A 25,889-nucleotide genomic window follows, 5' to 3' on the forward strand; every position below is an offset into this window, starting at 1 on the left:
TTTCCCATCCCCGCTCTTCTTAAAGCAAGCAGGGGCCAAATGAGCACGCAGAAGAGTCCAAACCAGAGAGTTTTCCCTGGCAAAACCAAAACTTTATTTCACTCAAGGCAAAGCTGGGCAAACCCTAACGGTGCAAAAAGGGGTTTGAAGTCATCACGCAGCACGTGGTGCACACCTGGTGTTTATTGCAGGTATCTCCTACAGGTGTTGATATATGCGTATACATATGTGTCCGTCACAGCTCACACCTCAGGCAGTGCCTTCATCACACAGAGCCCACGGAAGGCCCCAGGAGAAGGGGTCCTGCAGGACTCCCCCCACCCTGCACTGCATTCCACACTGCATCTATAGGCATATGGATAGAACCGCATTTCAGACACGGGTTATGTTGACTTCCTCCATCAAGCCAGAGGAATAATCCATGCATAGTACAGCATTGCATATCCTGGGGTAGGTGGAACTGTGTCCAGATACCGACTAAAAAAGGCTGACGGGTTATAGGACAGCTAAAAACAGTTCGGTAAAAAAAATCCCTTCCTGCCCTGGAGGCTTTCTGCGAGGGGGGCCGGGGGTGTCGGGGCGGCTCCAGCCCAAGCTCTCATGCACGACAGGGGTAACGCGGGGCATTCGCAGTGTGCCTCTGCCTGGGAGCTCGGAGTGCTGTGCAAAGCCCCTGGGGGGCGGCCGAGGGCTGAGCCCTGCGCTACAGGTGGGGAAAGGGAAGCACAGCGAAGTCTCCCCGGTGCCGGAACCCTCTGCGGGGACCCTGTGGCTTCCTGCACGCCCCTCACCCAGAGATCCTGATGTGCTTTACAAAGAGTGAGCCAAAGAAGCCTCACAGCAACCCCTGTGAGGTAGAGCGGCGCTGCTTTCCCCATTTTACAGGTGGGGAAACCGAGGCACGGCGACGTCTCAGGGTCACCCTGCCGGCCAGGGGCAGGACGGGCAGCAGGACGGGGCAGCCCTGGCCCTGCTCCTCCCATAGCATCCCATCGTGCTCCCCCCGCAGCCTTCCCCGGGGAAAGGGAAATGCACTCAGCCACTTTCCCACTGGAGCCTAATATAAAAAACCCCACGTAACGAGCGAAGCCTTGGAAAGCCAGCCCTGAAAGCATCGCTGCCTTCAAACGAGGGGATGTAAGTACGGGCAGAACCAGCACAGACCCACGGCACGGCACGGCCCCCCCCGGCCCCTCCGGCCCCAGCGCAGGGCAGGGCGGGCAGTTCGCTCCTTCCCATCCACCTGAAGCCCCCCCGGTCCCCGCGGCAGCCAAAGTCTTTTCGGAGAAGCAGCGCAGGTTGCAGGCACGTGTGTAATAGAAACACGTCTCGAGCGTTGGCAGTTTGGAAAGGAAACAAAAGGGAGAGGCTCCCCGCCGACCCCCACCTGGCCTCCCCAGGGCGCAGGGCTGCTTCATGCCTTCGGGGGCGCTTTCTGCTCCGCCTTGGAGCCCGCCAGGCCGTTCTCCGTGTTGTCGTTGCCCGAGGAGCTGACGAGGCACTCCTTCCTGCGGGGAGCACACAGCTGACACCCGGCCCCGCCGCCCCCCAGCCGCCCCCCCCGGGCGCCCACACTCACTTCCCATCCTGGATCTTCTTGATGATGAAGAGGACGACCCTCTTGACAAGCATGAAGAGGATGAGGAGGCCGATGAGTCCTCCCACAACACCCACGATGATGAGCGTCACCGTGTTGTCTGTCTCCTCCACTGCCGGGCAGGAGGGGTGGAAGGGGTTCGGGTCAGGGCACCCCCAGGCACCGTGAGCCCAGCGCTCACCGCCCCCCAGCAGCACTTACACTTATGGACCACGGTGAGGAAGATGGTGGCATTGTGAGCCTTCTTCTCCTTGGGGTTGAGGACATGGCAGGTGTACCTGCCGGCATCGCTGAGCTCTACATCCTTCAGGACGATGGAGATGTTGTTGTCCTTCCCAGTGGTGGAGCCAACGAACTCGACCCGTGGGTTGCGTCCCACGAGGATGGGCTCAGAGGTTTTGCTCTTGATCTTGCCGTGGTAGATCTGCAGAGGCACGGGGGGGTCAGTGGGACACAGAGCTCCTGCCCTGCCCAGCTCCTGCATGTGGGCACAGGATGGCAGCAGCACGGCCAAGCACGGATGCAGTGGGTCGGTCCCACCACCCTGCAGCACTGCGATGGGCCACACAGATCTGCGTTACTCCGGGGCAGGGAAAGGTCTTTATTCCGGGACCCTCCAGGACAGAGCTGCTCCAAATCCTCCTCCTCACCAGCAGGAGAGCAGTCTGCACAGCAGGAAGGAAGCACATCTATACTGAAGCTTTAGCATCTCAGAGCAAGCACAGGAGGAGAAAATTAACCATATTTTGCCTAAAGTATAACCAATTTGTGACCAATGTATGGAAAGCAATCAGCTCTACGTGGCAGAAACTCCAGGCCAGCTTTGTTCCAAAGCACAGGCATGCACAGGTGCTCCCTCTTTGCACCATTCCATTCCCCCCTGTGATGGACCTGCTCAGAGGGAGTGCATCCCACAGGAGGAGGAAAGCAGCCAGTGAGAAGCACATCTGAAAGGAGCTGCCAGGAAAACACAGGCAAAGCCTGGAGTGCACCCACCAGCTCCGTTGAGTTGAAGTACCACGTGAAGATCAGGTCCTGGAAGCCAATGCAGGTGGTGAAGGTGCAGGGCAGCAGGATGTCGGAGCCGTTCAGAGCCATCACAGTGTTGGTTTTCCCCACCGACACCTCCAGGGCGAAGGCAATGGCGAGGATGTACAGACCTGGTGGGAGAAGAGCGTGAGGAGCAGTTGCTGCAGGGAGAAATACGGTGCCAGGGAGCAGCACGGGGCCCCTCCGGCTGCCCTCATCCCATGGGCACGGCCACAGCGCTGGCCTCATCCACGGGACAGCATCAGGCCCTGCCTGGCTCCCCCAGAGACAGCGCAGATTCAAAGGGATCCATAATATCACCACGGATAAAGTATGCAAATGAAAGCCCTGATTTGCATGTCATCCACAGTGCCTTCAGCTAAGCTTTAAAAGGGAAGGGGGGGGGGTTATAAAACAAAAAAAAAAAAGGCAAAAGCACTCGGAAAGCAAAGCAGAGCCCTCCATTCTCAAAGCAAGAGCTCAAACTCCAATTAGCATCGCTGCCCTGGATGGCTGCCAGCCTGCCCTGCCCTTCCCTTCACCCCAGCAGCGGAGCAGCGGGTCCGGGCAGAGCAGCAGAGCATGCCCTGCCTGCAGCCGCCGTTGCCAACGGATGACCTTCAACGCTGCTCTCCCTTCTGCTGGAAGAGAGAGGCACTTCAGGGAGCTGGAACATCCCAGCTGCAGGAGGTGCTGGGGTCCCACACAGGGAATGGCCCCAGCACAGGGATACCATGCTCCGGGACTCCAGCCACGTGCCATGGCACAACCCAGCAGAGCATCCGCTGCCCCACTGCCAGCACTCAGCAGGACCCACCCACACCCACACAGCTCCCCCTGAGCACTGACAGCTGTGCCGTGGGGTCACTGCTGCTCCCAAAGCCGATTCCCAGTGCTGCTGACACCCAACTCAGAGGAGCTGCCCTCAGCCTCCCCCCGCTGCAGCCGCCTCCGCACTGATTTATTCTCCCACACATGCCATGCTAACAGCTCCCCAGGCACGTCGCAGCCCGAGCCAAACCCAGAGCCCTGCATCCTGGGCTTCAGGCCCTGCTGCAGTGCTGCATCGAAGCACTGCAGGGGAAGTTACTTAACTTTACAAAGAAGCGTTTCTCCTCCTGCTGGAGGCTCCCTCAAGCACCGGGAGCTGTGCAGCCCTGGGTATGCCAGGAGTGTCCTGGGGAGCTGGGGCTGTGCCTCCAGCCTTGGGGGTGCCTGGCTCTGCAGGATGCCTGAGGAGGCAGGTGCTGCAAGGGGACACTTACTTGCAGGAAAGACGATTCCTTGTGGCTTGTGACACTTCTAATCCTACCTGCCATGGTTATAACATCATAAACATAATCTGAATGGCATCCACGGGCCAAACAGAGGCTGATCTTGTTCCTGTCATGCTGTGATTTCAGGAAGGCAGAAGCGATAAGTTACCACTAAATAAAGCCTGGAGGAAATGCACTGAGAGGTCACTGATGGGAGCTGCTGCTCCACTTGACACCTCGTGCCCCATGCAGCTGCACCTGGTGCCACCAGAGCCCCACTTCGTGCCCCTCGGGGCCAACATCACCCCAAGCCTGGGGCTGCCTTCCCCCAAGCAGCAGCACTACTGCAAGAGATGGATGGGGAGCAGCACCAGTGCCCCACCACTCAAGCAGAGAGGTGTGCACCTGGGGTGCAAGAAAGCAGCAGTAGCTCAGAGCAAGGCTTTCCCCAGAGGGGCGGTTGGCAGCCCTCCATTGGCAAGCTGGTCTGGGAACCACTGTCCTAACGGAAAGAGCTCATAGGATTCACCCAGAAAGGCACCGGGCACCTCCACCCTCTGCGAAAAAGCCACTCGGTACAAACTTTCGTTGCCCATAAGAATCACCGTGACCTCCTGGCACGGGTCCCTCCTCCACCTGGAGGCTACAAGGGAGGAGCTCCCGAGCGACCGACGGGCTGCGCTCAGCAGCAGGTCAGCCAGGTGCAGCCAGGAGCGCACTGCCAGCCCTGGGAACACAGCATCCCCGGACACACACACCCCCACGCGGATGCTCCCCTCAGCAGCGTGGGGGACAAACTGCCACCTCCACCCCCACGTGCTCTCCAGCATCTCCACGTCCCTCTGCAAGCAGCACTGAGCCGGGGCACGTTCAGCGGGGCAGCCAAACCCTTGCAGGGACGCAGTACTTAAACGCCTTCGTTCGTCTCCGGCACACTTAAAGTAACCTTAAGGACTATACCTTCTCAGACACCTCCCGAGGGAGTTTTTCCCAGCGCAAAAGCAGCCTTTGGTTTCGGGAGCACCGGGATGAGCGACGCAGCGCAGTGCCCCGGTGGGTGCGGGCTGATGCGGGAAGCTTGGAAGCAGCCCAGGGGCTGCAGCACGGGGACGGCCGTGGGCTCCTTGCTCCTCCGAGCAGCCGAGAGGGAGCGGGGGGGACTCGGCTGCCCCCCAACCCCACGCTCCCGGCGGCAGCCCTGCAGCACGGAGGTCGCGCTGGGGAGAAGCGCATGCAAACGGTTGTTTTACAGAATGAACCGTAAAAAGAATGACCTGTCGGCCGGCGTGCTGGCGGCTGCGCCGAAGCAGTGCATTGCTTCCCTACGGCTATCCCCGTTAGCAGGCAGGTAGCAGCGCAGCGGAGCGGGGCAAAGCGGGATGCAGCGCTCGCAGGAGGAAGCTCTGTGCCGGCAGCGATTGGTGCGGGCCGGAGCCGGGACTTCAGAGCCCTCTCTCGGACTCGGCTGCGAAGTCACCTTGGCCGAACCACTTATCCTCAGCGCTTCGGACTCCCGCCTGCAGAGCAGAGGTAATTGTGTTAGCGCTCGCCACATTCATCCGAGCAGCGGCGTCCGGTTCCTTGCGGTGCGGATGCAAAGCGGCCGCGAGCGAAGGGCGGGCGACGAGACGGGGGTCACCCAACCCGGGGTACCCCCACGGCGGGCGGGGCTCCGGGGATCCCCCCGGTGGCAGCGGGCGCCCCTCGCCCTTACCCAGCAGCGCGGCCAGCAGGCGCGGGGCCATGGCTGCGGCGCGTCCCGACTGCCCGCAGCGCCCGGCTCCGGCCGCCCCCGCCGAGGCCGAGCCGAACCGGGCGGAGCCGCGCCGGGAGGAGGAGGAGGAGGCGCCGAGCCCCGCCCCGCCGTGTCCCCGCGTCCATCGGTGTCCCCCGCACCCCGCGGGGCCCCCCGCTCCGCCCACCCGCCCGGCCTCGGAGCTCGCACGGATGCAGCCCTGCGGCGGGTGCTTTCCCTTCTTCCGTCCGGAAAACGGCCAAACCGGGCCGGGCTCTCACCCAGCGCCCACCCCAGCGGCGCTCTGCCAGCCCCAGGGAGGCGCTGAGCGTCGCTGCAGCCGCAGATGGGGACGCAGCCGTGCATCGATGGGTTCAGCTGTGCCCAAAGTCTGCCTGGCGCCGCTCTGAAAACTTACTTTGTCTGCCCGAGCGCGTTCCGAGATAATTGGCTGTGCCTAAGTTCAAGCTCTTGCTCGCCCTCGCGACGTGAAGTGTGAGGATGGAGCTCTGCCAAGGGCCCCTTAGGGAGTGAGACCGCTGAGTGGTGAGCAGCAATCTGCAGGCGGTGATGAATCCCGAGGCCAGGCACAGCGGGGCAGGAGAGGAGGTGGCACAGCGCTCCTTCCCGGCACGACGCACGTGTCCCAGCCACGCTCCTTCCCGGCCAGCCAGGGGCACCAGGGAGGAGGGAGGGAGGGAGAAAGGAGGATGCTTTGTGAGGCATTGGGGTGTCCTGGGAGACCCTCTGAGGGTGCCGGCAGTGTCTGTGGGGTGAGGAGTGAGGGCTGCTGAGCTGGAGAAGAGCCAGGAGAAGTGCAGGGAGGTTGGGCTGGGCAGCGCAGGCAGCCGGTGCTGCAGAGGAGCAGCATAGAGAGTATTGCTGATGCTGCAGGAGGTGTCTCAGTGGCTGTGATGGATACAGGTAGGTGAGAGATACGGGTAGGTGACGGATACAGCCAGGTGATACAATCCGCTGCACTTAGGCTCGAAGCCAGCCTCCTCCAGGACAGTGTGCCCCTGCAGCCCTGAGCTCCCACGGAGCAGCCCTGCAGCGGCAGGGCAGGTGCTGCCTGCAGTGTGCTGGGGCCAGCTGTGCCCTTGTAGTCCCAGGGCTCGGAGCACGGTGCTGCCTGTCACCGGCTGTGATGGAGCTGTCACACTTGGCAGCCCCGGCCACTATCCTCGGCCGACTGCTCTCGTCAGACATCTGCTGCCGCCGTGGATGTGGAACATGCTCTGCTCCCTGCCAGCCATGTGTGCCACGGCCAGGAAAGGGCACTGAGGAATTTGGCACGCTGCTGAGATGTCCGGCGCAGGGATACTGCTGCTCAGAGGAAACTCTTTTTGCTGAGCCCAGCACGAGGCTGCCGTGTCTGGTTACAGGGAAGGCGAGCACCCTCTGCTCGGACACTGTCACCTCCCCAGAGGGATGGGACGCAGGGCTCAGGGGTCCTTCCTGCTGGCTGCTTGCACCCGGAGCTGCTGGGCTGCTCCATTCCTCCTACTTGCCCTGCAAAAATGGGACTGGGAGGGTTAAAACGCCCGAGGAGGGCTCCTGCTTCCCTCCACGTGGGCAGGGGCACAGGGTAGGGCTGAGCAGAGCAGTGTTGGGCAGCAGCCTTCGGCACAATGCAGCAGACACTGCACAGCTTCAGCTTCAGCAGGGAGCAGCTCCAGCAGGGATGCAGGGATGCTCTGGCCCCCTCCCAAACCTCGTGGAGCAGGCAGAGCCCTCCTGCGAAAGAGGAGGTGGCGACACCGGAGCAGGACTACCCATCAGCACCTTATATTTACTGCAAGGTCCTCTGGCTGCGACCTTTAGAAGACGAGGCAGCCTGGCAGCCAGCTCTGCAGCAGCGTCCCGGCTGGAGCTGATGGAGGTCCGGGCACACGGACTGCGGTGAGTTCTTGGCTGCTGTGCCATCCCCAGCCCTCCCCCGCCTGCAGCTCTCCTGGGCAATGCTTTCCTCTCCCCCTGCCTTTTCTATGCAGAGCTGTCCTCCCGCTGCCCACCCTGCTCTCCAGCGAGTCCCTGTTTGGGGGACCCTTTAAAGCAAGCAGAAAAAGGGGAGTGGTGTCCCCGGGCAGGCACTGCAGAGGCAGCTGCATGGAGGCAATGGTACCATGTCCCAGGGGAAAGTTTCTTCTTGACTCGATACAAGCTCTGCTGGACCCTTCCTGCTCTGTATTGCTGTCCTTTAACCCCTGCTCCATTCCCCCTCTGCTCACTGCCCCAGGTCCCTCCATGCAGAACATCAGACAGCCGGGCCAGCAGCGCAGCGTCACCGACCTCCTGCCCTTCCCCAGGGGGAGAAATAGCTGTGCTGTGCTTCCTTTAGCACCCAAAGAACTGCTGCCCATATGGGGCAGAGCAGGGTGGCTCTGGGGAGCCCACGGCTCGGTCCCGAGCCGTGGGCTCCCCAGAGCCACCCTGCTCTTCAGCCAGAGGTATGAAAGCACCCAACGCACACTTTGCATTTTGTTGTTCCTCTGTTTGTTTAACTGTACAAAGAGCAATAAAAACATCCTCCAGTCAGTCAGGCTTTGGCAAAAACACCACCAGCAGAATGTTTGGCAAGAAGAAAAAACGAAACAAACATTGGAAGGCGCAAACCCAAAGTGCAGCTATGGCCGATAGCAGCACCTCCCGTGTATATATATACATCTATGTATATATATTTGTAGGCTCTCCGTTGTGTACAGCTATGTACAGACAGATGCATTGGCAAGTTGCGATCCAAGGACAGTGCTTGAGTGAGATGAAGGCAGGTGTGGGGCTGGCTGTGAGCTCACAGCTGGAGTTGGCCCCAAAAACCGCTCACAGTGGAGCAGCAAAGCAATGCAGCTGTGCGTGTGGGTGCAGGCAGCGGGCTGAGCCCGGGGGGTGCATGGGGCAGAGCAGGGCACATCCTGGCTGCGGCAGGACAAGGGACAGCAGGGCACGGTGCAGCAGGGGATGCAACGCTTGCTGCCTCTGCTGGCACCGCTCTCCTGCAAGATCCTGGATGCACAGGGCGAGGGTTTGCCCAAAGGCTCCTCCGGGAGGGAGCTGCAAGCAGAGCAGGAGCTGGACTGTGAGTTTTGGGGGCGGCACCGCGGGGCCCCACGGGCTGGCAGTGCGTGGCCGTGGCAGTACGAGTTGTGCAGGGCCCCGCAGGAGCCGGGAGGGGCAGTTCTGGGTCCTGGGCTCGGGGTGATGGCTGTGCCCGCTCCATCCCGGCACGCGCTGCTCCTTCTCCCCGCCGCTGCGGTTTGGCACATCAGCAGAACACATTCCATTCCAGTCATCTCCGCGGGAAGTAAACACACACTGAATAATCAGCCCGGCACCTTCGGATGAGGTGCTCAGGCCCAAATACAGCCCGAGAAGGGCACGTCCGTGACACACTGGGAGCCACGAGCCTCTCAACGTGGCACCCCAGCACAGGGACGGGCAGAATCGGGGATGGGACGGGGACATCGGTGCTCTGCCCCCCTCCCCCACCCCATCCCCACCGCCTGCGCCCCACGGAGCAGGGATGAGCCGGTCCCAGCCCGGCTGTGGGGCAGGAGCCAGCCCCCCCGGCCCCCCCTGCAGCTGCGGGGCCGCTCCTCCCTGCGCCCTGCTCCAGGCGGGTTGGCGGTGCGGGTGGCGGGAGGGATACTCTGGGCAGACAGCAATCCTGGCTGTGGGAAGCACACCAACGGGACAGGCTGTACAGTGAGGGGGGAAGCGGGGTGTGTTACTTGGTGCCCTCCTCCGGGTTGCCTTCGCCGTCCGTCTTTCCTTCCTCCTCCGTCTTCTGATCATCCGTGTTCAGCCTCTGCTGCTTTTTCCGGCGCACGCACTTCACCACCATCAGCACCAGGATGACCACGGCCAGGAAGCCGCCCACGGAGGCACCCACGATGACGGCCACCGTCGAATCGCGCTTTGGGGGTTCTGGGGACACGGGGCAGGGTCAGCCCTTGGCACCCAGCACCCAAGGGCGCCGCTGGGCACGAGAACGGGGCTGCACTGACCTTCAGTGAGCACCTTCAGGCTGATGCTGGCGTGGCCCCGCTGCCGGTCCGGGGGGTTGAGGACGTAGCAGTTGTAGGTGCCCTGGTCCTCCAGCTGCACGTTGTTGAGGGTGAAGGACACGTCGTTCTTGGTGGGGTTCCCAGTGAACTCCACCCGGTTCCCGAAGCGTTCCAGCTGCTTGTTCATGATCTTCATCCGGAACTGCAGGAACTGCGCAGTGGGGAGAGGTGTTGGGGTACCCCGAGCCCTCGTCCCCCCCCAGCCAAGCCCCATCCCTCACCATGCCATGCTCACTCCATTCAAGGAGATGGCCCAGGGCACCCCATGCAGCCCGGGGTTCCCGGCAGCCCCCAGCCCTGAGGCACTCACCAGCTCCTCAGAGCAGTTTGTGCACGCCTGGTATGTCCAGTTGAGGGAGAACTGCTTGTTCTCCACCTTGTAGCAGGAGTTGAAGGTGCAGGAGAGCTTTACAGAGGTGCCGTTCAGGGCGTTGATGATAGGGGGGGGCCATTACCTCCATTCCCAGCCCTGTGGGCACTGAGATGAGAGTGTGGATGTGTTAAAGGGGCGCAGATTCCCATCCATACCCACCCCCCACCCTGGTGCCCCTCAGCCCTTCTGCATGCTGTGGCTCTGGGGGACACCCCCAGATCTGGGCAGAAAGCACTGTGGCAATGGCTGAGGTCCCCCTTTGCCATGCTGGCCTGATGGCTCCCAGCGCCAAATTCTGCTGAGTCCATGCAATCCCCGCTCCTTGCTGCTTAAACAAGGCTTTGCTGCTGCAGAATCGATCCCGCTATGCAAAAGGGTGGATGCAGCAGCAGTGTGCAGGGCTCAGCACCACGGCCGCAGGGAGGGAAATTTATGGCTGTGCTCATCAGATTCTGTTCCAGGCAGGACGCATTACGGCAGCACAGGATGGGAGCTGGCAGGGACAGACCTGGAGGGCTGCAGATGCTCCCCCACACCCTGTGGGGGTCAGGCAAAGCTCCTCCATCTGGGAGAGAGGGGGCCAAGAGCTCAGTTCCTCCCCTGGGAGGACAAAGCCACTCCTTGCACTCCTGGCACAGAAACTGGGTCAGCACCCACTGCAGCCGGCACTGCTCACCTGGAACATGGGCACGCACCTCCACCCCTCTCCTGCAGCTCCCCAGATCTCTAGCTGTCCCCAGCAGCACCCACAACCCAGCACCCACCCACAGTTTGCACAGGAGGGCACAGGGCAGAGATGGGCTGCAAGGGGGCACAGCACCCCACGGGGCAGCAATAACGACACTGACACCTCTGCCTTGCAGATCCTCAAGCCCCAGGTTTGGCTGCAAGATGGGACCCGGTGCCATTCCCAAACCACCTCTCCATTGCCTTGCAACAGTGCACATCTGGGGCTGTCCCAGCCTTTCTGCCCCAGCCACAGCATGGTCAACTCCAAGCAATCCTGGCAGAGAGGAGATCTGGGTGTCTGCTTGTCCCAGGAACCCCCACACAGTCTCAATGCACCCAGCCCCGTGCTGTGTCCCGGGCTCTCAGCCTGCACTTTGCTTTGTGCTGCACCTCCAGTGCTCTGCAGAGGGCTGGGTGCCAGCAGGAGCTCTGCACAGACACTAGGCATTGCAGGACCACGGTGCAGCCAGAGGGTCCTCATGGGAAGCTCACGCATGCCCTGAGAGTGCTGACATGCATGTGTCCCAGATATGGCCCTATCCAGCACACCCCAGCAGCTACAGACAAGATCAGTGGCAAAAGAAACCCCTGGGACCAACCATCCAGGCTATGCCCTTTGGTGCTCCGTGAGCCCAAATGCTGTCACACAACACCCTGCTCCCCAGGGCTCGGGAGGTGAAATGACACGTAGGCTCTGAAGAAGATCTCACTGAGCTTTTCTCCTCTATCTGATGGTCTCTCTCCTAAAGCCAAAGCAGCCCCCCCAGCAGCTCCAGGCCAGGGCGAGCAGCACCTTGGAGAGGTGATGGATGCATCCCTGCTTCCCAATCGATACAGCCCCAAACCTGCTGACACACGCTCCTGGCTGCAGGGCAGGGCAGGGACGCAGCAAGCAGAGCGCAGCCCCCCCTCCCCTCGCACACGCCCCGCTGCTACCCTGACCCCAAAGCACAGCACAGAGCACCCACAGCCCACCAGGCTGACCCCAGCCAAGCAAAGCAGCCGGCATCCCTGCCGCAGCCCTGCAGGGCATGCAACCAGCCCTGCGCACAGCAAACCCCAGCAAGCAGGACACACGGCTGTCGGGAGAGGCGATGCTGCAGCGTACCCCCACCCTGCCCACAAGCAGGTCACCCTGGCTGCGGATTTCGGCATCAGGGCATCTCCACCCCATCCCTGCAGCACAGCATCTCACCGCTGCTCCTCGCCCAGAGGGGCTTCTCGGGGCCCAGATGTGGGGAGGGGGCTTCTCCCCGCCTGGGTGCTGTCCCATGCAAGGGGTTGGGGTGGCACTTACCCAGCGAGAGCAGCAGGCTGAGGGCAGAGAGGCACAGGGCAGGCTGCGGGAGCCAGGCATCCAGGCTCATTGTGAAGGAGTTGGGTGTGTGGAGAGGGCTTGGTGTTGGTGTGGGTTGTGGTGGTTTGCTTTTTTCGAACGCCCGGGTTATTTGCAGGTGACATATAACATTAGAGCTGCTTTATTTCTACAGCCCAATATGGCCGGTGGAGCGGTGCTGGGCTGAAAAAATCGGTAAATGCTATGGTTGGTGGATTTCAGCAGAGCGAGTGGGAGGGCAGAAAAAATTTCCCCTGAACAGAAGCGGAGGCTCCTGGCACATCGCTGCTCCGTGCTGTGGGGTACGGGGTGGGCTGTGCCAGAGCAGCTTTGCTTCTCTCGCTGTGACCAAGCATCCCCCCAGAGCACCACGTCCAACACAGGCTTCTGCTGAGATTCCCTCTCAGCAAGCAAGCAGTGCTCAGGGCTCCCATGGAGAGTGCAAAGGAAGCGCCCTGCAGCACAGACCTGGCCATGGAGCTCCGACAGCCCCTGCAGCCCCCATGCCACCGGGGCCACACCGTGTGGCACCTTCTGGGAGCACAGAAACCCTCTCCTGGAAGCAGAGTGCAAAGGTTCTGCAGGACCTGGAAGGAGCTAAAGGTGCCCCAGCTCAGCACATGGCATAGGAACTCCGACCCTGGATCCGCGGTGCGAGGAGAGCGTGTGGAGATCATGGAATGGGTGACAGCAGCCACACAGCCGCCCCGTCCCCGTGTGGTGAGGTTTGTTGAGGCAGCATCTAAGAGGAGAAAGGTGAGGGATGCCCTGGAGGCAGAGCACAACTCAGCCCCTGCACACAGGGGCCCTTAGGAGGGATGGATGGGGCGCAATGGGGGCAGGCAGAGCTGGGTCTGCTTTACTGGGATGGGTCCCACCTTGCTGCAAGGCAGCAGTGGCCATATGCAAACCCAGCACCCCAAAAAGGGCTGCAGGTGCTGCTTCTCCTCACCCAGGAAAAAGAGAGTAGGGTGGCAACGTGAAACCAAGGAGTGCAGCCCGGAGCAGCCTGTGCTGCAGTCTCCCATCCAGCAGAGCCGAGGAGGTGGTCCCCAGCTCCCAGCTCTGCACCTGGAGGTGTCAAACATCTATATTTAGTGGCAGGAGGGGAGCCAGCACATTGCAAGGCGGCAGTCCTGGAGGAGGAGCGGCTGGGATTGCTGTCCCGCCCACCCGGAGCAGCGAGTCCCGGCGGTGGGCTGCAGGCAGGGGTGGTCGCTCACGGTGGGTTGGGCACACGTGGGCGCATCGCACGTGGGGCTCCCCGCTCTGCTCCATCCCCAGGCAGGCGCCCTCCTGCTGCAAAGGGACCCCGTCTGCGGCCCGTTTTGCTGAAGCCAGGCGGGTTTTGGCACACTCCGACATCACACAGTTAAGCAGGAGGTAAAAGGAAGCCAGGAAAGAGGAAGGCTCCCTGGGCCTCGCTGACTTTTATTAACTGCAGAAGATACCACTGCACAGCCGCAACCCCCCCCCCCCCCCCTCCTCCTCTTCCCTCCCCAGCCAGGCTCTCCTCATTAATTCCAGTCCTGGAGCAGCGTGGACCTTGATCAGTGCTGGAAAGTGGGGACTGTGTCCTCTGTGTCCCTTTCTGGGAGCCAGGGAGAAGGGATCCAGAGGGGACACCTCCCCAGGTCACCTTGCAGATGCTGGACAAGCCATGTCCCAGCAGCAGTTCAGAATGGAGATAACAGTGAAGGGCTGACAGCAGCCAAAGGAGCAAAGAAGTCTTGCACGTAGCTGCTGGTTAAGGGGTTTACAGCCCCAGCATGGCTATTTCTCCCTCTCCGGGACACGAGGAAGTCCCTCCTGGGGTTGGCTGTAGGGCTGCTCGCTGTGCCTGCCATCCTGTCTGCCTTCTGCCATCCACTCTGCTGGGATCACCCCCCTGGCCAGCTCCACGTAGACGCCATTCTCATGGAGGACGGAGGGGTGCTGCAAGGAACCAGGGACAGGGTGAGACCCTCTGTGAGCACTGGGGCCATTGGGCATCACCAGCCTGAAGGGGGGTGGTGTAAGGGGTCTCACAGCCCTGGAGCTGCTCCCTCCTCACCATGGTGATGTAGGTCTCGTCAGCTCTCTTCTTCTTCCCTGCATCCCGATCAGCCTTAGGCGCCTCAGCTTCAGGGATCGAGGAGTAAAGCCCTTCCTAGAGGGGGACAGCAGGACACTTGGAACCAAGCAGCAAACAGGCAGGTGAGGGCCAGTGCAACAGCCATGGCACCTCGTGCTTAGCCACCTGGAGCTCCCACCTTGGCTTTGTCCTTGCTGCCGTCATTTCTGGCTCTCTCCAGGGCCGTGGTGGCTGCAGACCTTCAGGGAAAGCGGCAGAGTTGTCACCCCCAGCAGAAGGCATCGCCTGCTCCTCCCACCCCCAAATCCCACTCCTGTGACCCTTCTGATGCACCTCGGTGGCCGCCAGGTGACAGAGCCCACCGCGCTTTGCTTCTGTCCTGCAGTGCCCACCACCTCCCTTGACTCAGAGGGGTGCAGCCATGCAGGCAGCGGGGAGCCCAGCAGCTTTGGGGGGAGAGGGCAGAGTGACACTAGAGGGCAGCAGGAGCAGCGCTGAGCCGTCACCTCCGCATCCCGCATCTGCATCCCGCTTGGAGCAGGTCAACGGGGGGACGCGAGGAGGTGCTTTGCTCAGCCCGGTAAACCCGAAGCGAGCGTCGGTACCTCTTCCTCAGGTTGAGTCCTGCCAGGAAAGCCAGCACCACAGCCACAGCGCTGCAGCACACGGTCACAGCCCAAACTCCGGTACGCCCCAGGACTTGGGCACTTTCTGCTCCTCTATCTGCAGGGACACACCAAGGTGGGGGCTGGAACCCACAGGGACGCCAGCACCGCTGCAGAACTGTGCTGGTAGGTATGGAAACCCCTTTGCGAGGGGTCGGATGGGGTGATAAGTGAGGGGAGCGTCTGGGGCACACACCTGTCGGTGTCGCAGGGCTGACGCGCAGCATCGTGTGGTTCTTGAAGATGCTGCCGTGCTGAAACAGACGGATCTCACACGTGTACCTGCCACTGTCGTTCACCTGCACATCCTGCAGCTGGATAGAGCCATCCCAGCACGAGACATCTCCCTGCCACCGCACCCGGTCTCGGAAATGGCCCACGGGGACACTAGAGTTGCTGTAGTAATAAAATACCATCTCCTCCTGTCCGGGCACAGAGCAGCTGGTGAGCGGAGCCCAGCAAGCAGGGCACTGCAGCCTCTCCCCCCCACACACACGGTGCTCACCACTCACAGAGCCCAGCTTGCTCCCTCCTGCACTTGTACCCCTGGAAAGCCCCAGGACGCAGCACTGAATGCCACAGCGCAGGGCATGCAGCTGGGGAGCTCTCCTCCTGCAGTGCTCCAAGAGCAGCGGGGCTGCCTCAGTCTCCCTCCCATTGCCCACCCCCGGTTCTGACCCACCTTCTGTTTGCCAGCCCCCGGCACACGCAGCCAGTCCACTTTGGTCACCGTCCAGCCCGTGGCCTCTGGGTCTTGGAAGAGGCAGCGCAGCAGGACGGAGTCCCCAGCGCTAGCATGGAGCCAGGGCTCTGTGAACACCCATCCAGCCAAGCTGCTGCTCCTCCCTGCCAGGCACAAGGACAGCAGGATGAGGATGGCTGAGTGCAGCCTGCCTGTCCCCATGGATGTCTCCTCTCTGGATGAGCCTAAAGGCGCCGAGCAGTCCGGGGAGCAGCGGGGAGGCCCTGCAGACAAAGCCTCTCCCTGAGCCCTGCTTTCGACAAGCCGGGGATGCGAGGCAGCACATCCTCCTGGGCGCCGGACACCGAGGGCTGCTGCACTCACTGAACAAGCCGCATGGAAGGGGAGTGGGGAATACACCTTGGGACTCAGTGCTCAGCCCTCTGTGTCTCGGGGCTGAAGGCTGCAGCTCCTGCACTGTGGCTCATGTGAGTCACGGGCTGGGAGAACCGGTGCCACTCATCTGCAGCAGGCCAGAGGCAACTTGGCCCCTGTGCATCAGTCTCGGTTCCTCCTTTCACAACCTGCCCATCTGGCTTCCTGGCCGCTTGCTCACAGGTTCCCGACTGAGCTCGGATGTGTCCAACCACAAAACCACCTCTATGGGTTTCTGGAGAAGTGGAGCGAAGCAAAACAAAGCCGAAACAAACAGAGACGTGAAAGCACAGAGCTGAGCACGACCAGCACTGCTGCCATAGGGGAGCACAAAGCACAGAGCAGGAAACACGCAGGGCAGAGAACACCCCGGGGGTTTTCTCAAGGAAAGCCTCCATCTCCTGAAATCTGTGAGATCAAAACGGCAAAGAGAGGCACCTGCTTGGCTGGAAGGCAGCGCAGAGCAGAGCCATGGGAAGCAGCACAGCAGGGAAGCGCTGCCAACTGCAAGGAACAGAGAGAAGCATCAGCAGACCCTAGCCAGGAGAACAGAGTTCCCAGCACTGTGTGTCAGGGCCGGCTGAGCTGAGTCAGAGGGAGCTGCTTGGGCAGGGACATTTTTCCCAGCATTTGAGCTGCCCTGCTCAGCCCTACCACAACCACCAAGGGCTGGGCCCTGGCAACGCACCAAGCACTTGTCTGATGCCCTGTAAGTAATGAATGCAAAGTGCTACAGCTTCCCAAACAGGTTTCTTTTGGGCTTGTCCAGCTGTAGAGGCAAACACGAAGGGTATGTCAGCCGAGGAGACCAAGGAGGCCAGTTGCCTCAAGCAGAGCCAAAAATCAATAGCTTGGAAGCCTTCCCCTGCGTTTAGATGTGGTAAAGCTTTTCTACATCTTCCAAAGCCTTGGAGCCTGGTACAGTAAGTACAGGCCTCCAACAGGATGCTGTGACAATTCCAAGCCTATGCGTGTGCAGGAAGGGAACACGCAGCTCACAGATGCCAGAGGAGTTACTGGCACGCTTAACACTCCCAGCCCTGTGCGCCTGCAAGCCTGAGTGGTCCTTACAGCAGAAAAGAGGAAGCAAAGGCAAGGGTAAAGCCACCAGAACTATTTACAGCTTACCCAGCAATGTCAGCACCAGAGCCAGGTCCAGCAGCACCTTCATCTTCTCTCAAGGGGAGCAGCAGAGGTGGCACGTGCAGGACACCAACTGCTTGCAGCTGCACCCCAAGGCCTGCAGAAGGCTTCCTCCGGTCCTTCGGGGAGGGATGTGATCTCTGCTCCCTGGATGTTCGGCCTCTCAAAGTTCACCCTGTCCCAGCTGGGAGCCTACAACTCAGTGAAGCCCAGCTGTCAGATGTAGACCGCTCTGAGCCCTGGAAAGGAAGAGTGAAAGATGGGGGGAGGGCTCAGCCTGAACATCTTTGCATTTCCCCTAAACCAATGCACCTTTCCGGTGGTTTGGGGGTCGACTCCTTACCACCAAAACTGAGACATTCACAGCTATCCACTGCTTAGAAAACAATAGGATGTTGTTTTTTTTTTCTCCTGTAGACTCGGGGAAGTTTGGATACAGATCCTAAAATCACATTATCCTAGAGATAACCTCCTTGCTTCAGAACACCACAGACATTGAACGCTTGTGCTGGAGCCTTTTGGGTCTGCCCAGACAGCGCTGAGTTTGGTCACTGCGCTGCTTGACCTGCTGCACATCTCTCAGTACAGCTGATGTGCCTCCTTTCCCCCAAGCATAGACGTGTTTAGACAACCCGAGGAAGAACTGGCTGTCACTGGCAGGGATGTGCTTGCCAGTGCTCACACACAGATCACAGCGAGGCCAGCAGTACCAGCCTGCCAGATTACCAGCGTACATTTTTCAATACAGGCATTTTTTTGCTGCAGCAATAAAAGCAACAAGAAATGAATCATATCTGAAGTCTCATTAGCTTCTCTCATTTCTCCTCCGCTGTGAAAATCAGAGGCCCTCTGGAATGGCTTCAGCAAAGCCTGGAATAGATAAAGGTAGCAGAGATACACCCCAAGCAGCAGCCCTAGGAGAGGTGGTAAATATGTAAGGTGAATACCTGGTATTGTGCCTATGCTGCCATCTCGTTCCATCCAGCACCGCAGAGCAGAAAGCCACAGCTGTGGGGTCTATGCTAAACTGCAAAGCAGTTCAAAGGGCTTTTCAGGCAGAGCAGGGCCTCGCTGCCTATGGTTGGTGATGCAAAACCACCCTGCTTTTCCCTGCCCTCCAATCCCATAAGCAAAATCCTGAAAATGGCAGCAAGCCTTCCGTGGCTCTCTCAAATCTGCCTTTCAAAGACCAAAATCTGTCTGGGGGATGGGCTTTGTGGAGGTGGAGGGGAGAGAGCTGTGGTTTGGGTACGCTCTCCTTTGCATGTCTGCTACGACAATCTGCAGCGCAACTCACGCTTGTGCATGCATGACCTACAAACAACAGAATTCACACTCAGCTCCAAAGATGCGTCAGTGCAACATATCTCAGCTCAGCAGGCCAAAGCATCCTGCTACCTCACCTTGTTTTACTTCAGCTATGCTGTCTGAAGCTCTGGAACACAGCTGGAGCTACACCTTCTCAGGGCCACCCCCGTCCTGGGGTGAAAACAGGACCTAACTTAATAAAGGCAGCACACAGAAGCTTGCACAGAGGAGTATCAGCTCTCAGAATGTTGAAATTCCTCTTGCTGAGGCTCCGGTCCTTATTCACCAACAAGCTCTGCCTGGACTTCTTACCCTACTTCTGATCCCACCTCGGAATTCTGATCCCTTTCTGGTCCCACCTCGGAATGCATTTCTGCAGGGTCTCCTTTCACAACACGCACCAGCAAGTGCTGAAGGCAGCACCCACTCACCCAGGCTGTTAGAGCTTACAATGCTGACACACCCAACCCCTATCAAAGCCTCACAGGGTCGTCCTCTTCAATCCATGTGGAAAAGACAAGGAAAAAATACATGGATCCCACGCCACCTTCATACTTCCCCACTTTTGCACATAGGAATCCTCATTCCAAGTACTTCTATGTTTCAGTAATTTTCTTTTCACGAAGGAGAAAAAAAAAACCCAACCATCAAAATAAGCGCTCATAGCAAAAATAAATACTCACCCAGTGTGGTTTGGGGCAGCCTACTTTTTTATCTTGTGCATAGAGCTCTTCAGTGACTGCTTTGGAGTCTCTGAATTAATCACACTAAATCTTCCTGGGGTTGTGCGTGCGAGATGCTTAGAACACAGCAGCTCTTTGTTTCAGGTCTCAGACTTAAGGTTCGGTTTGGTGGTCACTCTTTGCTTTTAAGAGGAAGTTTAGAACGTGTAAGAGGAAGATTGAGGGTACTGACAAGTCAGAAGGGACTATTAGAGACAGGCAAGAAGAATTACAGATGGGAACACAGCTTCAAAAGCCACTCCAGGTAAGAGATATGGCCAAGCCCCACTCCTTTCACCACAGCACTGATCCATTAGTTGTTATATAGGATTTAGCCCTGTTACACAAACAGTCACAGCTGAAAGTGAACATTCTGTGGAAAACAAAAGTAAATAATTTCCATGAAGAAGAGCGATACGTTCTAGCTGAAAGTGGAACAACAAAGCCACTTCCTCCAAGCTGCAGATCCCAACATCCTTTCTCAGGATAGTTTTTGTTGGTAGAAACATTGAGCCATCACAAAGCACGATCTTTTTAAATGTTATTTACTGTAAATGGGAGGAAAGAAAATTATCTGGAGACACAGATCTACAGCTGACTCGCTTTGCAGTCAGAACTCCTACAAACCTCTGATTAATGGCCATCAGCAGGCTTCTAGGGAAGACTGGGTACACCTTTACCCAACACCACAACTTCTCTGAGCAAGCAGCAAGTCAGGATGGCAGCTTTATGAGTTCAATACGTTTACCTATACATGGCCAAATAAAGAAATCCACAGCCTAGAATGAAGCATTGCAATTTATTGGTAACAGTGCAAAGTAGACAGTAAACATATACCACGTACATGGAAGGAGACCATTCAACCAATGGCATATACCAAAATAAAGCAGAAAACAGCAGCTCTTCAGCTATTAGAGAAGAATTCCACTGCTCCCTGTAATCCATTATTGAACAAGGCAGGTGAGAGAAGGTGCTCTCAATCTTACAACATGTTTCACTGTTTCCCAAAAATTAACTGTTTCCCTGAAAGAGAGGAGGAACGTGATTGTTCTCCTGAACACAGAAGCAGTAGTCAGGCCTTGAGTCAGTGGTTGAGGTAGATGGGGTTGTGTTTCCCCAGACATAGAGTCCCCATTCGCATTTCTGATTTAAAAAATAAGCTGTATATGAATTGTGCTTCGTGTAAGTAGAAGATGAACCCAGTAATGCAGCTGTTGGACAAATAAAAATCAAAGTAAGGTAACACCGCTGTGCAGTTGAATCAGAAAACAGTAGGAATAAAACGGTGATCCTGTAATTAAGTGGCAGCTCAAGCAAGGAAACAATTAAAAAACAGTAGGTTCTCCTTGATTTGAGACAAAGAATGCCATGTAACAACTTAATCAGACTGCTCTAAGTCTTTAGCAAGTGTGTAGCTGAAAAACAGAAGAATATGTTGTCACTGCCCAATGATGATTGTCTTAGAGAGCTCATGTGTCACTCTGGAGTACTCTGTTCTTCAGGCAAGTGGAGTTCAAGGGCACAAGAAAGGAGGGGTATCATCAACCATAAAGGAAACAGATTACCAAGTAAACTAAGAAAGGAGCATTGTCAGACTGCTGGTAGGAAACAGCCTGAACAGCTGCAGGCACTGAGGCTCCTGTAGGCACTGAAGTAGTGAGATTTTGGAGCTTCTTTTTTTTTTTCCACTCCCTCAATAAATTACAGGGATTTCAAAAATCATTATATTGTGCTTAGAAGTAGACTATCCAATCAGCATCGCTGTTCCAGTATACCAAGATGGGAGCAGCTCTTTCAATCCATGCTGCTATCCAGCAGCCTTTGTACTTCTCTAGTCATGATTTTCAGCATTGTAATTTTGTTCTTTATCCACACATTTGATCCTTCATCAGTATGGGTCTTCCTCATCTGTGTCCTAAGCAAGGGGAATGAAGAGAGAAATTAAGACTGTGTACCAAGACATTAGCTTGATAAAAAGTTTGAGTCTGCTAGGCTTCAGACAGGAGCTTAAACATTTCCCAAACTGCTGGTGTGGTTGAAAAAGTCTCAGAACTTGTAGTTGTACAAACACTTGCAGCTAAAATCTATTGGACTGCCACAAACACAGGCGAATTGTCACTGCTCAATTAACACATGAAATGTGTGTATATATATTTTAAGCAGCAGATAAAGCTTAAGCAAAAGAAAAACAAAGTGCAGAAAGACATCACCTCAAAAGGCATCCCAGCCCTCTACAGTGGGGATCCAGAGCAGCACAAACTGCTGTTTTTCAGCTACGACCAACCACATACTCTCAGATCCCCATCTATCATTCTAACCACAGTAATCACTCCTTGGCATCTTCATAACCCAGCTCTGCTCCCCTCATATGTGGAAAATAGCAAGGAATAAAAGCACAGCCAAATGAGACTGAAATCTCTGAAATCCAGAGAAGTTATGTTCTTGCACCTCCACTCAGTATTGATATTGAGAAAATGAAGTAGTAGAGACATCAACTTTCACTTACCACACAGTTCAAACACCAGGTTTTGAGTCTCCCCATGCAGTTGTCTGTATATTCAGACCTGGAAAGCAACAAGCACAGGATGAGGCTGGACTTTCCACCACTAAACACAAATGATATAAATTCTATTGACTATGATTTCTACTCCTATCACACTGAATTTTAAGGCTTTTCATCATCTCTTTGACTTCATAGCAAGCCCAAAAAGAACAGGGAGTGTCAGGCTTCTTATTTCAAAAGGCAGCTATTTCATTTAACAAGAACTGCCACTTAGGAGGAACAACTTTACAATAATCAGAGTGTTATATTAAAATATCAGTACTACAGCTGAGCACAGAGTGAGTTCTCAGCAAAAACAGGCACAACTCCAGCAGCTGCAGGGCTGCTTTAGTGTTTTTACTACAATACCACACCAAACACTCCCAGCACAGAGTCCTCTCCAATTCAGAAGGGAATCCAGACTTCAGGAGCTGTTCAACACATGGCAGCTCTGGTCGGGCCATCTGGGGGAACCACTTAAGCATTATTCACTTTGTGTTTGGTTACATAACAACAAAACTAAGACCACGTCAGCAAAATATTTTGCCGATTTAAGCTGAAATAAGTTTAACTAGGGAAGTGAAAGACTGTCTTACCCTAAACCACTTCACCTTCATAGCCTCATACCGCAGCCAGGAAAAGAGATGTAAAGCATTTATGCTTCAAAACTGAGTTTTTCCAAAGAATTTATGGCTAAATTACGCTCACACAGCGACTGAACTGCAGATGTTGAAAGCTATGCAATGAAGAACAGTAGAGAAACAATGACTGGTGTCTACAAGCCAAGGAAGTACAAGCTTTAGGTTCCAGACAGAACTTACTCAGATTCTTCAACAGAGGATTTCTTGCAGCTGGGTCTTTTCTTCTCTTTTATCACTCCAGATTTCCTCCCCATCCTCACCAACATCAGAACAACCACAACAGTGGAAGGGATAAATACTACAATAGATAGCAGCGTCACTGAAGTCAGTTGGAAAGAAAAGCCTGCAGGATAGACAAAGAACAGCCCCATGGTAACTTGTTAAATATGGCTTTCTAAAAGCTCTGTGAAAGATACGCATCCAGGACAGACTGATACCCTTTTTACATACAGCACAGGGCTGGCAGTTTTGAAACAGCTTGTTGCTGAATCTGTAAGGTTCTCAGCACATATTCAGCACAGTAGGATGCTTTATGTGCAAAAAAAACCCTACAAAGGCAGGTCATGATGTAGCTTCATCAGCCTGTCTAAGCTACACATTTGGAGCAGTTCTCACATAAAAGGCAGATGATGAAATTAAGTATGACTGAAAAATCAGTGTTTGTGGTGTGATTATTTTTGGACCAGAATTTCCCCAAAAATCTAACTTGTTCTACTTCTGCAATATTTGAAAACTGGAATTCCTGAACAAAAGCTCATTTTTTATTTCTGTTCTCACCACTGCCTTTTCCATCTCTTCCTGTCCCCAGTAAGATCAGTGGTTCTCAGTGTGTTTAGCGATGAAAGAACAGCAGCTAAGGTAGCTCTTGCTGAAAATCTTACAGGGAACTCTAGGGAACAACTTCATATGCAACGCTCAGATTGTTAAGGTTCAGACAGAGCCACAGTGCAGCTGTATTGCACAGCTGAGAGAATGTTGTTGAAAGAAAGGCTTACCCCTCTCTGTAACAATCAGCACTGTCTGGGGAATGTTATGGTATACATCTGGAGGGTTCTTCACACTGCAGATGAATGTCCCATTGTCACTCACAGACGGGCTTTGGATAGCAATGGAAGCATCACCCTTAGCAGCATTCCCAACCCAGGATATCCTGTCTTTGAACCTTCCCACTGATGCTGGGTATGCAACAGACTGATAGTGAAAAACCTGAAAGGAGGGAAAGGCAATAATTGCTCTAAGAAAACAGTCTACTAAGAAAACAAAGTCAAGCAATTCTTGGATTGTAAACAAAGAAGTATGCTTTAACAAGTCAAAGAGTAACACTTATACAGAAGAGCTCTCTAAGTTTCCATTTGTTAATTTTGAATCAGCTGCATTTCACTCTCTCTCCAAAGCTTCTATCTACCAGCCTTGGCACTCATATGTTTCACCATCACCCTTCTGACCAGGTTGTTCCCTTCCACAGATCTGCAGCCAAGAAGTAGAGTACGTTCCTTCTCTCGTGCAAGAGAGCATCATAGTTCTTCAGAATATGCCTTCTGTACTTCTGCACTTATGATTCTATCTGTAAAGACTTAGCAGATCTTGTTTCATAAAGGCGGCATCCTTTTATTCCAGATATGAGAGCATTATAAAGAGTTCAAATTCTTCAGGAAGCATTAATCACTGATTAACTGTAAAGATAGACATTTTCAGTTTCCGCCTTGAATGAGAGACTTCCAGCAGGTGCTCAGATTTGTATACGTGTTTATACTTAGGTTTCAAAGGGCTACCACCAAGATAAAGCAGCAACCCGTAAACCTCAGAGATAGTCTGAAGATAGTGATGATGTCAATCTTCGCAAACATTTTTACTACACTAAAGTATATCAGGAGTAGATCAGTTCACCAAATTACTAGGATACATTTGCCTCCAATCAAGCTCACAATCAATAGCAGTAAGGTACAATTTAGCTCTTATGTCAAAATCCAGAGGATTATTTAATCTTTTCTACATTGTTATGCATTTACTTGAACTATTTCTTGCCCAAAGGACACACACAACCAATTTCAGATGGAAAAGGAGACAACAAGGACAATCCCAACCTTTAAACTGATGAAGAAGCACAGCAAGGCAAACAAAAAATACCACTAGATTTTCAACGTGCATGGGGACCTGGCCAACATCCAGTTGAAAAAGATTCCCTGCTCCACTTACTGTCTCCATAAGACCACCAGTAAGGGGCCGGTACGTCCAGTCTATCGTCAGGCTCTCGGTGATGGGAAAACTGGATTTGAATGAACATTTCAGCACTATTTGTTCACCCACGTAACCTCGCACCTCAGGACTGGTTTTAATATCCAGAGAAAGGGCACCACAGATACCTGATGGAAGAAGCCCAAAAGACAAGGATTACGTTCTTGTTATTTGCGCAGCCTGGAAGCGATGATGTCCCAAACATAGTGATGCATGTGCAGTATAAAGATGGAAGCTCAGCAATGACTACCAGCACCATAATAACATTTAAAGAAAACCAGATTATACCCCTAACCTATACTCTCTATGGGACTGCATCCTATCCTAAAAAGTGTTTAATCTGGAAAATACCACCAAAAGTCCACAGATATTTACAAATGGAGGTAGAAGAGGTCTTAGAGCCAAGAAACTGCACCAGCAAACCCAGATTAATTGCAACATGCTAGCCTCAGACTGCTTCCAGGTGGTTCTGATGCTTTGCACCAAAGTGATGGAGCTGGGTTCAGAGTCACACCACAGCAGCAAGTGATCTTCACTTATTACTTTCAGGGTGCCATGCAATTCCTGCTCCATTCCCTTACTGCAGTGCACCAGCCAAGAAGGAAATCTGCCTCAACAACCCAAGTACGCCCTTAGTAAGAATGGATTGAGATGGGAGGGGACTTACAGATCAGGCAGTTCTAACCTCTTGCTGTGGGCTGGATGCCCCCCCATCAGCTCAGGCTGCCCAGGGCCCCATCCCACCTGGCCTTGAGTGCCTGTAGGGATGGGGCACCCACAGCTCTCTGGGCAGCAGCACCAGTGACTCACCATCCTCTGAGGAAAGAGCTTCCTCCTAACATCTAACCTCAGCGCCCCCGTTCTAGCTCAAAGCCACCCCCCCTCGTCCTATCCCGGTCTGTCCTGCAGGCAAGCAGGGCGCACAGCGCTGAGGAGCGAAGGCCTCCTACCGCCTCTCCCACCGCCCCACCCCGGGGCCTGCCGCGTGCGGCCGCCCAACCCCCGCAGCAGCCTTGCCGACCGCCGCCAGCCGGATGCGGCCACCCCGCCCCTCCGCCCCCCGTTAGTTACCGAGCAGGAGCAGAGCCCCCCGAGGAAGGAGAAAGCCGACTTCAGCGACCCACACCACCTCTCCGCCCCGCATCCCGGCCGCGCCGGCTCCGCTCAGGAGCACAACATGGCGGCACACCTGCGGGCAGTGCAGGTGAGGGCGGGGGCGGCCCCAATATGGCCGCGCCGTGTCTCCATGGCAACGGGGCCGCGCCTCTCACCTGAGCCGCCTTGCGGCCGCGGGGCCTCCGCGCCTCGGGACGGAGCCCAGCG

At 56.0% G+C, this 25,889-nt stretch overlaps 4 protein-coding genes and 1 non-coding gene across 10 annotated transcripts; 1 reads left to right on the forward strand and 4 right to left on the reverse strand.

The window, feature by feature from the left end:
• Positions 1 to 56: 56 nt before the first annotated feature.
• On the reverse strand, positions 57 to 6,208 carry SCN4B (sodium voltage-gated channel beta subunit 4). Of its 4 annotated transcripts, none has more exons than XM_046903812.1 (6): positions 6,036 to 6,208; positions 5,360 to 5,399; positions 2,594 to 2,757; positions 1,799 to 2,021; positions 1,580 to 1,709; positions 57 to 1,508 (listed from the first exon to the last, which is right to left on the reverse strand). In XM_046903812.1, the coding sequence occupies exons 3-6, from the start codon at positions 2,693 to 2,695 to the stop codon at positions 1,415 to 1,417; spliced, it is 549 nt and encodes a 182-aa protein (XP_046759768.1). In that variant the 5' UTR covers positions 2,696 to 2,757; positions 5,360 to 5,399; positions 6,036 to 6,208; the 3' UTR covers positions 57 to 1,414. The 4 variants fall into 4 exon arrangements, with proteins under 4 accessions (XP_046759768.1, XP_015153740.2, XP_417913.3 ...); XM_015298254.3 differs by lacking the exon at positions 6,036 to 6,208 and adding an exon at positions 5,597 to 5,998; XM_417913.7 differs by lacking the exons at positions 5,360 to 5,399; positions 6,036 to 6,208 and adding an exon at positions 5,597 to 5,685.
• Positions 6,165 to 15,285, forward strand: LOC101747663. The gene is made up of 3 exons (XR_006932087.1): positions 6,165 to 6,541; positions 7,420 to 7,519; positions 14,810 to 15,285. It is a non-coding gene; the product is annotated as an uncharacterized LOC101747663 (transcript).
• On the reverse strand, positions 8,091 to 12,288 carry SCN2B (sodium voltage-gated channel beta subunit 2). Its single transcript, XM_417914.8, is given in 5 exon segments — positions 8,091 to 9,541; positions 9,622 to 9,832; positions 9,992 to 10,126; positions 10,128 to 10,159; positions 12,081 to 12,288. Coding segments are annotated over 5 exon segments (648 nt in total). The 5' UTR covers positions 12,151 to 12,288; the 3' UTR covers positions 8,091 to 9,341.
• On the reverse strand, positions 13,497 to 19,269 carry JAML (junction adhesion molecule like). Of its 3 annotated transcripts, none has more exons than XM_015298256.4 (8): positions 19,110 to 19,269; positions 17,104 to 17,357; positions 15,541 to 15,704; positions 15,055 to 15,280; positions 14,799 to 14,916; positions 14,372 to 14,432; positions 14,173 to 14,268; positions 13,497 to 14,054 (listed from the first exon to the last, which is right to left on the reverse strand). In XM_015298256.4, exons 2-8 carry the CDS (start codon positions 17,144 to 17,146, stop codon positions 13,893 to 13,895), a joined length of 870 nt encoding a protein of 289 aa, XP_015153742.1. In that variant the 5' UTR covers positions 17,147 to 17,357; positions 19,110 to 19,269; the 3' UTR covers positions 13,497 to 13,892. The 3 variants fall into 3 exon arrangements, with proteins under 3 accessions (XP_015153742.1, XP_015153743.1, XP_417915.4); XM_015298257.4 differs by lacking the exon at positions 19,110 to 19,269 and adding an exon at positions 18,066 to 18,309; XM_417915.8 differs by lacking the exons at positions 17,104 to 17,357; positions 19,110 to 19,269 and having other exon boundaries at positions 15,541 to 15,992.
• Positions 19,270 to 19,928: 659 nt separating this feature from the next.
• Positions 19,929 to 25,768, reverse strand: MPZL3 (myelin protein zero like 3). The gene is made up of 6 exons (NM_001252285.2): positions 25,638 to 25,768; positions 24,528 to 24,694; positions 23,327 to 23,537; positions 22,512 to 22,674; positions 21,655 to 21,712; positions 19,929 to 21,063 (listed from the first exon to the last, which is right to left on the reverse strand). The coding sequence occupies exons 1-6, from the start codon at positions 25,708 to 25,710 to the stop codon at positions 21,037 to 21,039; spliced, it is 699 nt and encodes a 232-aa protein (NP_001239214.1). The 5' UTR covers positions 25,711 to 25,768; the 3' UTR covers positions 19,929 to 21,036.
• Positions 25,769 to 25,889: the final 121 nt, after the last annotated feature.

The sequence above is a fragment of the Gallus gallus genome, chromosome 24 (genome assembly GCF_016699485.2).
Source record: "Gallus gallus isolate bGalGal1 chromosome 24, bGalGal1.mat.broiler.GRCg7b, whole genome shotgun sequence".
NCBI lineage: Eukaryota > Metazoa > Chordata > Aves > Galliformes > Phasianidae > Gallus > Gallus gallus.